The sequence below is a fragment of the Protomyctophum bolini genome, assembly GCF_963924005.1.
Source record: "Protomyctophum bolini genome assembly, chromosome: 2".
Lineage (NCBI taxonomy): Eukaryota > Metazoa > Chordata > Actinopteri > Myctophiformes > Myctophidae > Protomyctophum > Protomyctophum bolini.
The window spans coordinates 23,464,294-23,478,789 of record NC_137863.1 but is presented as its reverse complement, the minus strand read 5'-3'; the positions used below and the strand labels follow the sequence as shown (position 1 = coordinate 23,478,789).

Here is a 14,496-nt window from a genome sequence, read left to right as displayed (position 1 = left end):
GCCTCATCGTGATGTCATCAATGTCACCCTACTTTGTATAATTCCCCCTCTTCTTCAGTCTTCAGTTCCAAATTTGCATTTCCACTTTGTTTACAATGTCCACCATTGTTGATTTTCCAAGCTGGCATGGAATGGAAACAAGCCTGGTTTTATCTAGCATCAGTATTATAATGACTCAAATATTAAATAATCTGCATATCAGCACCCTCTCCACCTCAGGACATTGTGGTACTGCAGCTAAAACTGCTTTCAAAGTCCAGAAAGAAATGCCAAGGCCTGGTTATATCAGAGTGGTGATTGAGGCTCAAACCATTAGAAATAACTTTGAGGGACATAGACCATATGATTATTAAATATTAAAAGCAGTTTTAAAATGCATGTTATTTGCGCTTTAAGTACAAATGTTGGATTAGTATACAGGGCTGATAGAGGAGCATCTCTCAGTAGAATGTTGCACTGCACCATGTCATTGTGTCATTCTAGCCACCAGGGGGCAGACTGTAGAGCCTTTCAGTGCAGAAGTCTATTGTATCCATAATATATCCTCCAATAACACACACACACACACACAGGCCAACCAGATTGAGTGCGAAAGCTGATAATGACCTATCGGGATGATTGGTCTTGATTACTTTAGTTTATATCAACTGAAAGTTGGTGTGTGTGTGTGTGTGTGCGTGCGTGTGTAGTTCTGTGTGCCCATGAGTAATGGGGGATGTGCACGAGAGTGGAACGCTTTTTTCATTATGTGCACAGTGCACACGCGTGTGTGCGTGCGTGTGTGTGCAGAAGAGAGAGAGGAGGGTACACTACACAGTGATAATTAAGGCGGTATGGAGTCTCTTCATCTGCAATGCAGGCTTGTTTTTATCAAGCCATGCACATCGTGCACCTCCCTCTATCAGTGAGAGAGGCAGCCACTGTGCACATAGTGCACCTCCCTCTATCAGTGAGAGAGCCGCTGGGAGAGGAGCTGCAGGGTGTACATATAGCGCACCTCCCTCTACCAGTGAGAGAGCCACTGGGAGAGGAGCTGCAGGGTGTACATATAGCGCACCTCCCTCTACCAGTGAGAGAGCCACTGGGAGAGGAGCTGCAGGGTGTACATATAGCGCACCTCCCTCTACCAGTGAGAGAGCCACTGGGAGAGGAGCTGCAGGGTGTACATATAGCGCACCTCCCTCTACCAGTGAGAGAGCCACTGGGAGAGGAGCTGCAGGGTGTACATATAGCGCACCTCCCTCTACCAGTGAGAGAGCCACTGGGAGAGGAGCTGCATGGTGTACATATAGCGCCCCTCCCTCTACCAGTGAGAGAGCCACTGGGAGAGGAGCTGCAGGGTGTACATATAGCGCACCTCCCTCTACCAGTGAGAGAGCCACTGGGAGAGGAGCTGCAGGGTGTACATATAGCGCACCTCCCTCTACCAGTGAGAGAGCCACTGGGAGAGGAGCTGCAGGGTGTACATATAGCGCACCTCCCTCTACCAGTGAGAGAGCCACTGGGAGAGGAGCTGCAGGGTGTACATATAGCGCACCTCCCTCTACCAGTGAGAGAGCCACTGGGAGAGGAGCTGCAGGGTGTACATATAGCGCCCCTCCCTCTACCAGTGAGAGAGCCACTGGGAGAGGAGCTGCAGGGTGTACATATAGCGCACCTCCCTCTACCAGTGAGAGAGCCACTGGGAGAGGAGCTGCAGGGTGTACAATAGGGGAGGGAATAGGGCTGGCTGTCGCCATCAGGGCTCATCATTATGTCTGTACACGGACAAATGACGTGGCCTTGTCCATGGAACATTTTAGATATTCTGTTTTACATACCATTAGAATTGATTGATTGATTGAAAGATGTATTAACAGATTGGAGAATTACAGTACATTTCAAGCACAACTCAATACAAAACTGTTAACTGGACGAAACCATAAAGCATTACACTTGTTGACAAGGCCGCGATTCCTAGTTACGTTGCAGCGCACTATGGGAAGAAGGTAATTGCGGGAGTTGACTCCACATGTAGTAACGGATGGGTTATTAGTTATTTTTGCATCTGCCGCTTTAGATGACCTGAGATGACTTGATTGATTGGCATCAAAAAGGGCCTGTCAGCTCAAACACACAATGCAATACTTGTTGTTGCTTACAATCATCAGTAGCAAAGTCAAATACCAACAAAAATAAAACCCTACCATTTCCATTTTCCCCCCTCTATTTCTAACTAAAGACAGTTATTTAATGAAACTCAAGATTATAACGTCCTGTATTGGTAGCCTATATTAGCCCAATTCCTGTGTGTGTTGCGTGCCGAGAGAGAGAGAGAGAGAGAGACTCCGCACGTCAAAATGAATTGGAATAAAAAACAAATGATGTAGCCGCTGCAGCCGCTGCCTATATGTATCGTCTGGATCGCATGTTGGTGAACTCTTGCCGTGGGTGATCGTCGGCGCGGGGCGGAGGGGGTCCGCGGTAGTATGCGTGGTAGTCCACTGTCCGCGAGTACAGTCACTGAGTCTGTTACCCATGAAATCCTTACTGTAACATTAAATCAGCGAGTCTGCTGGCGCGTTTTGTCGGCGCTCCGCTGCTTTTGTGTGTGTGTGTGTGTGTGGGACACGTGTGTGTGTGTGTGTGTGTGGGGGGGTGGCTTACAGGCGTGCGTGTGCGTGTGTGTGTGTGCATGCAATCAAAAGCCAATGCGAAGTTGCGAACAGTCTAATCGTTTTACTTAGGCAAAAAACAACTATTGTCAAACAACAATGTTGATGTAACTATAAGAGATTCGCTGAGAGAGATATAGTTTATATACAGAGATTTAGAAGGAATAAGCGAAATGGTGAGCCGACTATTCCTCGTTGCGTGAAGATGTTTCTCTGCAGACTCGGAGAGAGGGGGATCAAATTGCAGGCTTGCAGTAGGCAAAGGGGAGGGGCTGAGAGTTTGTTCACATCTTTTCATTGGCTTGTGTTCACATCTTTTTTGTTCACATCTTTTCATTGGCTTGTGTTCACATCTTTTCATTGGCTTGTGTTCACAACTTTTGTTCACAACTTTTGGCCACGTGACAACTTTACAAATGTTATAATAGATAGGGTCCACCATGTTCAATTCATCATAACATTTAGACACGTACAAATATACACTTCTATATAGCCAAAAAACTGGAAATCATCATAGAGGAGGTAAAAAGGTAAAAAACAAACATATACAGTGAGGGGGTGGGTGAGGGAATCAGATTTTACCGGGGCCAGTTTCGAATTGCAGCCGTCCGTAGGTGCCCTTGAAGGAGTCAAGGGATTTGCATGTCTTAATGACTGTTGGTAGGGCGTTCCACATTTTGGTGGCATATAGGAGTGAAAATAATTTAGTCCCACAATGTTCTTATTTTGATCATAAGACCCAATTACCGAATGTCAGTCTCCATGGTTTTCTTCAGAATATGCATGACCATTTGACACTGGCACATTATGAGTCCACTATAGTACTCGTGGTTCGTTTGATTTTCAAAGACCCCCATAACTCTGAGTGTGTACAAATGGAACCACATGGACCCGTAAGGGCCTACAATCATAGTTACAGACCTGTTATGGTCATTCAGGGCTAGAGCTCTTCATGTGTTTCTGGTGATATTATTGTCCACTCCTTTTATAGCCTCTGTCCTTTTGACAAAAATTGTCCACCACAAGCCAGCATGCAGGTGATGACCCCTGGTCATTGTACTTATTGATTATTAATTGTCATACAAATAATTGTGATGAACCACTTTGAGACCTGAAGCCGATTAGAAAATGTCTTCTGAAATATAGTTTTCTGAAAAAACGTATATTGCTATAATCAGTGTTGGTTCTCAAACTTTTTCAAAGAGTGTGTGTCTGTGTGTGTGTGTGTGTGTGTGTGTGTGTGTGTGTGTGTGTGTGTGTGTGTGTGTGTGTGTGTGTGTGTGCACACACAGATGTCCCAGTATGTGTATAGGTAGTGTATGTGAAATATCGTGGATGGTTGGGAGTCTGCCTGCTGTCTGTCCATGTGTCATGCGGTGGTGAAACAAGTACTCTTAGCAATACCACAATAGTTCAAAGTCTATTCAAAATGTTACATGTTGTACAAAAAGTAGGCTACAAAAGTATTGGCATCAAAACTCAAAGTACTCACACTAACTACGTTCTTTTTTCCGCCTTTTTTTTCAAATGTTGAAACCTTTTTTTTTCAACCGTGTGAAGTGAGGGCTGCTCTTATCATCATACATCACATGTCATGTCATTCCGGCCAATCACAATTTGCGTCTTCACTTTCTGTCTTCACTTTTGGCTTCAATGTTTGTGTTTTACACAGACACCAAAAGGTGGGAAAGTTTGCAGATATTTTTGAGGTTTTAGATTTTATTCCATAAATCAGTGCTATTGAACACCCTTTACGTCTGTGTGTTGTTTCATAAATCAGTGCTATTGAACACCCTTTACGTCTGTGTGTTGTTTCGGAAATATTGAACCAATGGAAAGTATACAAAACGCATTGGAGAAAACCTTTTAACTCCGGGTCACTGTGTTAAAGAAAAAAATCATAGTAATTGTAATAATAGTAATAATAATCTAAACTAATTTAGCATGTGTATGTGTATGCGCGTGCATGGACGTGCACACGTGCACGCGAGCTCCACCACCTACTAATTTACAAATTAAGCACTGGCTGTTGGTAGTCATGGCTGCCAGTTCCCACCTGATGTTGTGTCACTTGTGTGGGAGTCCAGACTGTTCCAGACCATTCTGAAAAACTCCTAGCTTGCATAATGTCTTCAGGCTAGGACTTATATCTAAGATGTACAGGTCATCAGGTTTGTTACATGCTCCAAAGAGAATGACACAATCTCCCACCATGCAACAGCACATCCTATACATCCCACAGAGGCCTTCCCCCTTGGGCTCAACCTTCTTCCAGGAGAAGGTCTCTGGGTTGAATTTCCACATATTATTTAATCCCTCTGACGTCGCCCATGCACAGCCACCAAATATGTACAGCTCTCCACTGTAGGTAAACGCTGAATGACCCAAGCGTTCTTCTGGTAGAAGCTGTGCTGAAGGCGTGCCCAGCCAATTGTTGGTCTCTGTGTCAAACGCTCTGATGCTTTTGCGCTGGTGCCCATATCCCCCAAATACAAACATCTTTTCCCCGATGATGGTGGCAGAGTGACCTGATGAAACAGGTGGACTGCTGGTGTTAATTAAAGACCAAACCATTGTGTTTGTGTCCGTCTTGTAGATGTCATTATAGCATCCAGTCTGGTTGTATCCTCCATGGATGTACATGACCTTCCCCACGACACAGGCTGAGTGGTTCCGCCTCGCCTCTGGAACAGTTCCAGAAACCTTGGGCTGGAACCATCTGTGGGCGTTGACGTCAAATGCATAAAGCACGTTGCAATACTCCTCTGTGTTATATTCACCCCCCCAAATGTAAATATCGTCTATCAGAACAGCTGTGTGGCCCCAGCGTTTGGATGGAACCTCAAGGTGATGTTCTCCTCGTCCAGTTGTCACTGGGGACACCTCCCTCCACTGTAAAGACACTGTTGAAGACATGAACACTAATCAGATCATCTCTGTCGTTCATGACTGCTCCGAATGAGTAGACTTTCTGTTCTACTGCAACAGCAGCATGATAGGCTTTGTTTTAGTCCTCCTTTAACACGCAGCGTCCAGCGCATCATTTCTCACAACAGCTCCACTGAAGGTGCGTTCAGACTTGGATGGTTACGTGCGAACGGGCACGGCACGACCTGGTGCGGCACAAATGGGGTGAACCCAGGCGAATAATATATTCAGGTCTGAACACAGCTTTTAGGTTAGACTGCTCATGTCATCCTGACATGTTAAGTTTGTTGGTGATGTCCATATATGGATGCCCAAGGTCAGCCATGTCCAAATATAGAGTCCATGACGTCAGACTTAGATGTGACAGACATCTCCATATAAGGGCTTCTGGGTGGTCAGTCATACCCGAATATGGATCCGGTTCACTGAACTGAACGATAGTTCTCATCACTACTGTGAATAATCACGATTTCACCTAACCAGAAATAGCCAATTTCATCATAGTTTAAGTAGCATGTGAAATGTCAAACTAGGGGGTTTTCATGATTCAGAATCCATTCCAAGCAATAGTTTTGCACTATAAACATTCCTGCAAGTAAAGACATGTTAAGTTGATTCTCGATCGATCATTCGATCTACGCACGCACACACACATGCACATGCACGCCCCTCCTATATTCAGCTATTAGTGTAGATTTTCATCTTACACAAACCATTCCTATTGACAATGAATGGAGAATTTACATCATAGGCCTACTGTACTTGAGTAAAGTAGTTACTTTTCCCCCACGGTGGCCCCAGGCTGCCTCGGGGCCCACCAGCCCCCTTGCTGCTGGTATTATTAGATACCCTGCTCGTAGGAAAAGACATGGCAGCCTGTCGTGAATGCTGCTAAAACGGGCACAGCCGTTTACACACACCCTCGCTGTCCGCCGCTCCTCCTCGCCATCTCGGACGAGCCTCTCGCGCACACACACCCACGTACAAACCACACACCGCTCACACATGAACTCTAAACTCCCAGAAAAGCTCTGTGTGAACCGCAGCCAGATAAGGGAGCCGTCCGTCTGACGCCCCCCCCCCCCCCCCCCCCCCCCCCCCCCCAAACAAAATGGAGAGGGTCAGTGTGTGTTTGTGAGAGCACAAAGATAATAAGGCCCTGGTGGTGCTCATCATAAACCTCTTGGATGGGCTACTGTGGGAAAGGTCACAGGTATCAGAGAAAAGGGTTTGACCAAAACCGATCTCCTCTCGGTTTAGTGTCAAACCAACACCGATCCCAGATGAGATGAGATGGTTTGGTTTTTGGCTCCAGATGAATACACCTTGGTTTGGCGAGGTTTGTGGCTAGGTAGAAATGTGGTCACGTCAGCTTTCTGTCAAACATTAGCATGTGTAGCAGGAGTACCATGTTTGTAGAGGATGACTTTGAGGATTTAAGTATCACCCAACTGTTACAGTCCCAATCCCTGCTTGACCCTGCGGCCTGCGGCTCATAGCTGGAGGAATGTCACCTGGCAGAGGGTTAGATGTTTCCTCACGCGTGAAACCAGGAGTTATCAATATGTCCGATTGTCCGTACACAGACTAATGTGTCTGTGGCAACGATTAGGCTTTGTCTGTGGCCAATTTTAAATTACATTTATTATAACGTTCTTATTTTGATCATAAGACCAAATTGCTGAATGTCAGGTATCCAGATTTTCTTTACATATGATTTACTACGACATTATGACACATTAGGTGTCCACTTCTCAAATGTTATATTTACTCTGAGAGTGTACAAATGGAAGAAAATTTGGTTCCATTTGAACACTATAAGAGTTAAACCTGTTATGGTCATTCAGGGCTAGTTCTTTATTATTTGCTTCTTTTTTTTAATCAAATTTAAACACAACATACTTGTAAGATTTTTTTAAACTGTAATAGACACCTTTAGAAGATGTACAATAAAGATATACAGGATATTTATTTCAGCAGTCATTTCTAGACCGGCATAATTGCCAACATAACTTTCTTTTCAATTTACACACATTTCTTTGCAGTCTGCAAAAGGAGGACAGAATAATAATTTGATCATCTGAACAGTCTACATTTTGCTGATGAATAATAATGATAAATTAACTTTCTTGCCTTTCCTGTGTGCTTGATAAATGCAGCGTGAACTTTATTCATCATCCAAACATCTACTTCTGTCCAGGGTGTGACTCAGTCATCAAGCAAACAAGCACCAACTGTATGTGAAGTTTCACATTTGAGATTGTAAATGTTTTGTGTGTGTGTTTTAGAGTCTTGCCATCCCTCAACATCCGGTTTCGGTTTCAGTCGGATCCTAGACCGGCAGCCCCAAGAAGTTCCGAGGCCTCGTCTTCATCGCCACCCTCTTAAAGGAGTAGCGCTCCCCAGAGCGACCGTCTGTCAGGATGTACCACGTGCCCCAGTAGATGCCGTTGGTCAGACCGCTGTAGCGGCCTCTGTAAAAGCGCCCGTTCAGGTTGGCTGCCAGACAGGCGTCGAACCACCAGCCTGCGCCATAGTACTGTGCACAGTTCCCCGTGGCATAGCGGTCGTGGTCTCTGTCTGCCGTGGTGAAGGCTCTGCCATCGTGGTTGTAGCGCTTGCTGTAACTCAAGGCGTTGCCCGCGTCCCCGGAGTACTCCTTGGCAGTCAGACGATACCTGGGGAGAATTAACAGAACAGCCCGTGAGGATCCTCTCAAATTATGACCACCACCATTTTATCCTTTATTTAAAGGTCTCTTGACAGAAAAAGGAGAGGCGATGATTGAAAGGAATATTAACTCAACAGCAACACCTGCAGGGAAATCGGGCTTTTTTCATTGCAGCTGGAAAAGCTTCAGAACACAAAGAAAAAAACTGCCATGGCTCACAGATTTATGTTAAAAGTAAAACCTTTTAATACACGTTTGAAGGACCATGATAAAGACTTTAAATATCATGTCATATATTACCAGCCAATAAAGCTGATCAATTCATTCTTATTAAGAGCCCCCAGAGTCCCCCAGAAGTAGAAGAAGAAGTAGGTGGCCAGGGTGGCTTATTGTCGGTATCAGCCGGTAACACGCGGGAGTCTGTCCCCGTTACAATGTGCTAGACCTCTGGGAGATGGAGTCTGTCCCCGTTACAATGTGCTAGACCTCTGGGAGATGGAGTCTGTCTCCGTTACAATGTGCTAGACCTCTGGGAGATGGAGTCTGTCCCCGTTACAATGTGCTAGACCTCTGGGAGATGGAGTCTGTCCCCGTTACAATGTGCTAGACCTCTGGGAGATGGAGTCTGTCCCCGTTACAATGTGCTAGACCTCTGGGAGATGGAGTCTGTCCCCGTTATAATGTGCTAGACCTCTGGGAGATGGATTGCTGAGGTGGAGCGCCACACCTACCATCAGCTCCCAGTACTTCCCGCACGATTTGTCGCACCCAAGTCGTGCTACTTATATGCTGAGTTAGCGGTGCCCGGGATCGAATCCATGCATGAACTTGTGGTTCAAAGGCGAGAGTTTTACAGACTGAGCTACCTGGAGGCTATAATTCAAATGGGAACAAACAGCGGAGGGTGCTGTTTTTTCCTCTTGTCTGCATCATGCTACATCACCTCAGTGCCTCCGAGGCCACTCTGAAGTTGCTGTAGGTGGCCTGGCGTCTCTGTTGGTGCCAGTCCTCCAGCTCAACGCGTAGCTGATGCTGCTGCCCGCCGCCGGAGGTGAGGGCGTGCAGCGCCGCGTTGCCCAGCCAGCGCTCCCCCTGCTGGGAGCCGAAGCCCTCGCGGTATTCCCTCCACGTGCGGTTGAAGTCCACCGAGCCGTCATGTCGGCTCTGGAACACCGTCCAGCCCCCGCCGGCCGTCTGCATGTCACATTCAGCCTGAGGGGAGATGTGTACGGGGACACAGAAGTTCTCAAAGCCAAATAATGGTATATAACTTGACGTTAGGCTATACTTGACGTTAGGGATACACAATGTTGACATTTTGGTGGATAATGATATCCGATAATATGCAGGGTCAAATCGGCCGATACTGATATATTACATTATTCTAATAATATTGAGCTCATTGTTGTTTTTTTCAAAGCCATTAACGGTCACATTATTATATTGTGTCAATATTTGTAAAATATCGGCCAATATCTGTGAAATATGAGTGAAATATGAGTGAAAACTGTGAAACAATATCGGTCAATATCGCACGCACGCACACACACAGTCACAGACACAATAAAATACCTCCACTGCTGGCCTATGCCGGTCAGGCTGGATGGTGTAAATTCCGTTCTCTTTGATCCCCAGCTTATAGATCTCTGCACAGTCCTGAGGATGTAGCCTTGCCACAGGGGCGACTGAAAAACATCATAACCACTTAAACCATATATATACTTAGTATAGAACCGGGTTCCCCAGGCCAGATCCTTTCCCCCCCTCTATACGGCAAAACACTTCAGTCGATTGACAAGTCGATTGACAAGCTCATCAGCTTGTCGATCGGCAATTTTCACCGAATGATTGCCCCAGAATAGGGACGTTAGTTGGTTGACCAATGGCTTCCTATTCGTACTCTCTTTGGGTGTTGGACAGATAGATGAATCCGTGGAGGGGCGCCCTGGGCGCAGTCATAGCTGCGGTGTCACATTAAACGCAGCTTGACGCTGCAGCATTGATTGCCTACAGCTGGCCTATACAGGGCACCCCTCCGTGGAGTCGTGGATGGGTGTGGGTGCACCCGCTCACCTGTAGGTGGGTGCTGTGTGATGCTCTTCAGCAGAAGCAGCAGATCCTTTTCTCCCTGCCTCCCCACCGCTGCACTCTCTATGTATGAAGATTGAAGACACAGTACATGATGGTTCCTCAAAGGTTCCCCACGTGTGTGTGTGTGTGTGTGTGTGTGTGTGTGTGTGTGTGTGTGTGTGTGTGTGCGTGTGTGTGTGCGCGCGCGCACGTGTGTGTGTGTGTGTGCGTGTTAGCCCTTAGTTGAGCAGATTTACAAGCTCACAATGCGTTGCAGTACAACACGTTGTGAGCTTGTCGATCTGCTATGTGCGGTGACGGTGTGTACGACACCAGTGCGCAACTAAGTATAACTCAGGCATTACATTCCTATGCACTCACCTCTGACCAACATTCGGCAGGCCTTATTGAGGTTCTGTTTACTGTGTGTGTGTGTGTGTGTGTGTGTGTGTGTGTGTGTGTGTGTGTGTGTGTGCGTGTGCGTGCGTGCGTTTGTGCGTGCGGCTTGACCATGTGTGCTAGTCCTACTGCAGTGCACATCTAAACCGAGCTATACATTAAATGCATTTTAAGAAAGAAATGCTGCTATTTGTCCAAAAGTGACTGCAAAAGATTAGTGCTATTTTCAAAAAGCTTTACACCCTATATATATATATATATATATATATATACACACATATATATACACATTACCACATGTATATAACCACACAATGTGACATAGCTCTGTTTACACAATACCCCCTATACTTTCCCCACTTTCAACTGTTTTTATTATTATTATTATTTTTTTTACACTTGCTTTGGCAATGTAAGCTCCTTTGAATTTAATTGAAATTGAAATTGTGCTACTCACCCAGTCGTTTGGCCATGACCCTGAGGGCCTGGCTGTGACAGTGGAGGTCACACTCTGTCAGCACGGCTGCCATGAGTGCCAGGATGGCCCCCAGTGAGTCCCCTTCCTGGCCCCCGTGGCCCTGGGGGGGGCCGGTTTCCTGGAGGGAGCGCATGCAATGCTGCAGCTGCACCAGGCGCTTGGTGACATCTCCAGTCTGCGGGGACATATTTGCACCAGTGGTGGAAAGTAGTACCGTAATTTCCGGACTATAAACCGCGACTTTTAACCCATGATTTGAACCCTGTGGCTTATACAACAGTGCGGCTAATCTATGGATTTTTACAGCTAACGCAGAGCCATCTAAGGCTCTGAGCTAACGTAACGGCCACTAGGGGGCCACCTGCGGCTTATAGTCCGGTGCCGCTTGTATACATACAGTACATATTTGGGATTTTCCCTAAATTTGGCTGGTGCGGCTTATAGTCCGGAAATTACGGTACTTGCTTTGTTTTTTAAGTAAAAGTCAGTACCACAATGCAGAAAGTACTGTGTTGCAAGTAAAAGTTTGGAATTCAGCATTTACTTGAGTGAACGAATGTACAAAATATTGGTACTTGGTATACTAATATTGGTATACTTTCATATAAATGTAGTGGAGTAAATGGAGTACAATATAGTAGAAGTAGAAGTACAAGTATTGCAATTTGTAAATACAGAAGAAAGTAAAAATATCTCAAGAGTTTACACTAGTACAGTAGTACTTGAGTACATGTACTTAGTTACTTTCCACCACTGTGTTGTACATCAGTACTCAGTACTCAACTCTTTCATAAAGAGTTATGCCATTGCTGAACTTTTATTAACAGGTGGTGAATGCTTTGGAAACAGCACTATCCTGCTAAATAAGGCTTTCTTATTCTTAGTTCACTAATAGTCATAGGGATTTGTTGGCTTAATACGTTAGTTGATTCACTGACAAATCTGTAAAATTGTGTTGCATTCAGAGTCCAGCCTTTTCAGGTTGGTGAGGTTTTGAGAACTGAACAATTAAATTCACAATAGCTTATTGGCTATTGGCCAATTGACTTGTATAAATAAAGGGTTATATCTAGTGTTTACAATAGATGTGTTGTGTTCATGATATTTCAGGAAATAATTAATTAATCGTGGGAAGAAGCAATTGTACGCAACTAATCAACTAACAAAGTTGTGGTCGACTAAGACCAAACCACCCTATTAATCAATTAACAGCCCTACCTACAAGACAGTTCCATGAATATGAAAATAGTACCTCTGTGATTGTATAAATAAAGCATATTATAAATAAAGAACAGGTCAAAGTTGAAATATGGACATGATAAGGTTTTTGCCCGACAGGCGACAGCGACGATATGCATGAAGGTGTATGTATGTGTGCACACACTATACCTGCATGCAGTCGGTCCACAGCCACAAAGCCTCATGCATGGTCTTGGTCATGTGTGGTGGATCACTCAATCAGCCATTAACACTTACATCATCATTGTAACAATGTCCCTTGCACACCTGTCACTGGATGAGCTCAGCAGCACAGCCCGAAGTATGAGGACATTTTCACACAGCACACCTAAATTTATCCCTAATCTGATTGGCACGTGCGTGTGTGCGTGCGTGCGTGCGTGCGTGCGTGCGTGTGTGTGTGTGTCAGGAGGTTCTGAGAGTCCCCAAAAGAAGGGACCTGCCAATGTACCCCATGGCCTGGCCAAATTGCAGTGGTGGAAAAAGTACTCAATTAATTTTTTTACTTAAGTAAAAGTAGCAATACTGCAATGTAGAAATACTGTATTACACGTCCGGAATACAAAAATGACTTAGTAAAAGTACAAAAGTATTGACATCAAAATGTACTTAAAGTACCAATAGTAGACAGTACTCATTATGCAGAATGTCTGATTTCACAAGTTTGCAAATATATTTAAATATTTTAATTATAATGTATTTTCTTTTGAAAATGGCAGATCTACAAGCTCACAACGCATTGCATCGTGACTCATTGTGAGCTTGTAGATCGGTTATTTTCATATGGCCGAAATGTATATAGGGCTGAAATGGTTAATCTATGTTATGTAATAAACCTAATCTAAAAAGTAACTAGTAAATAAAGTGGTCAAATAATTGAAAATGCTAAATTCTCCAGTAAAGTCAAATTGTACTTAAGTACAGTACTTGAGTAAATACTAAGTTAATTTACACCACTGGCCAGATTGTAGGCTTCACAGGCTACATTGCACGCTTGAATCAACAGATCACAGCTCAGCTCGACTTATAGTGCGTTGAATGATGTAGTGTTACTCACTGTTTCTCCAGCCTCTGGCCTCTCTAGTAGTTGCACGCAGGTGTCGCGCACCAAAAATAGCCGATCTGCAAGCTCACAAGTCATGAGTCAAGTCATATGAATCAGACTTATGCTGTTGAGGACGCATAGCATAGGCTACAGACAGATGATGTCCAGCTTTAGTGATAGTCAGGATCAGTGATCCATGCTGCAAACTGACCCGTGCAAGGCATCTAAGTGATCTGGACTGGTATATTTTGAATCTTTCTCAAAAAACATCACATTTGAGAGAGTGTTAACTTCGGGACGTGTCACGTGACCTCCTGCTAACCTCGTGCGGGATGTGATGTCACTCACCTTAGGCTGAACCTGTTGCAGCAGATCCTGCTTCCGCTCCACCTTCTGAGAGGCTTCTGAGATGGCCGGAAGAAGGGATGCCGCTACTCTGCAGCCCGTCATCCCGGCTTGGCCCTCGCTGCAGGCCCCTCCGACGGCCATTCCTGCTCCCATACCGCCGTGTACGGGGGGTGAAGCCACCAGACTGTCCTTGCAGGGAGGTTGCGGACAAGTGGGGGATGCACCGGAGGACAGCAGAGCTCCCACACAAAGTGACAGCAGTGGGAGCATTATTCCGAGGGAGCGAAAGTGAATCATGATGGGGCCACTCGTGGAGTTAAAGTCAAAAGAGGCCTTTGTTGAATCCTTTTGTCTGTGTGTGTTGTGCCCTTGATGTTAATTTCCGCTTGAGCGCTGCACCACCTTGTCCCCCAGGGAAGAAGTGTGGTCTGTTATGAGCTGTCAGTTATCTTCTGAATGGTCCTTCTGTTGTCGAGGAAGCTGTTCAATAAACTGTGTAGGTCTTGCTTGCCTGTAAATATCATATAGATTCTTGTCTGCATGCACGATTGTGCCTCTGTCACTTACCTTGTTTTGATATTAGCAGCTTCATTCAAGTCTTTGGCTTGTATCTCTTCTCATTGTTGTCGATATCTAGCTAATTTTTGTAAATATTGTTCACCAG

At 45.2% G+C, this 14,496-nt stretch overlaps 1 protein-coding gene across 1 annotated transcript; it reads right to left on the bottom strand.

Moving 5' to 3' along the window:
- Window positions 1–7,914: 7,914 nt before the first annotated feature.
- Window positions 7,915–14,129, bottom strand: LOC308333296 (fibroleukin; the record flags this gene model as incomplete). The annotated part of the gene is made up of 6 exons (XM_080789604.1): window positions 7,915–8,260; window positions 9,197–9,465; window positions 9,826–9,938; window positions 10,327–10,404; window positions 11,180–11,375; window positions 13,833–14,129. The coding sequence occupies 6 exons, from the start codon at window positions 14,127–14,129 to the stop codon at window positions 7,915–7,917; spliced, it is 1,299 nt and encodes a 432-aa protein (XP_080645730.1).
- Window positions 14,130–14,496: the final 367 nt, after the last annotated feature.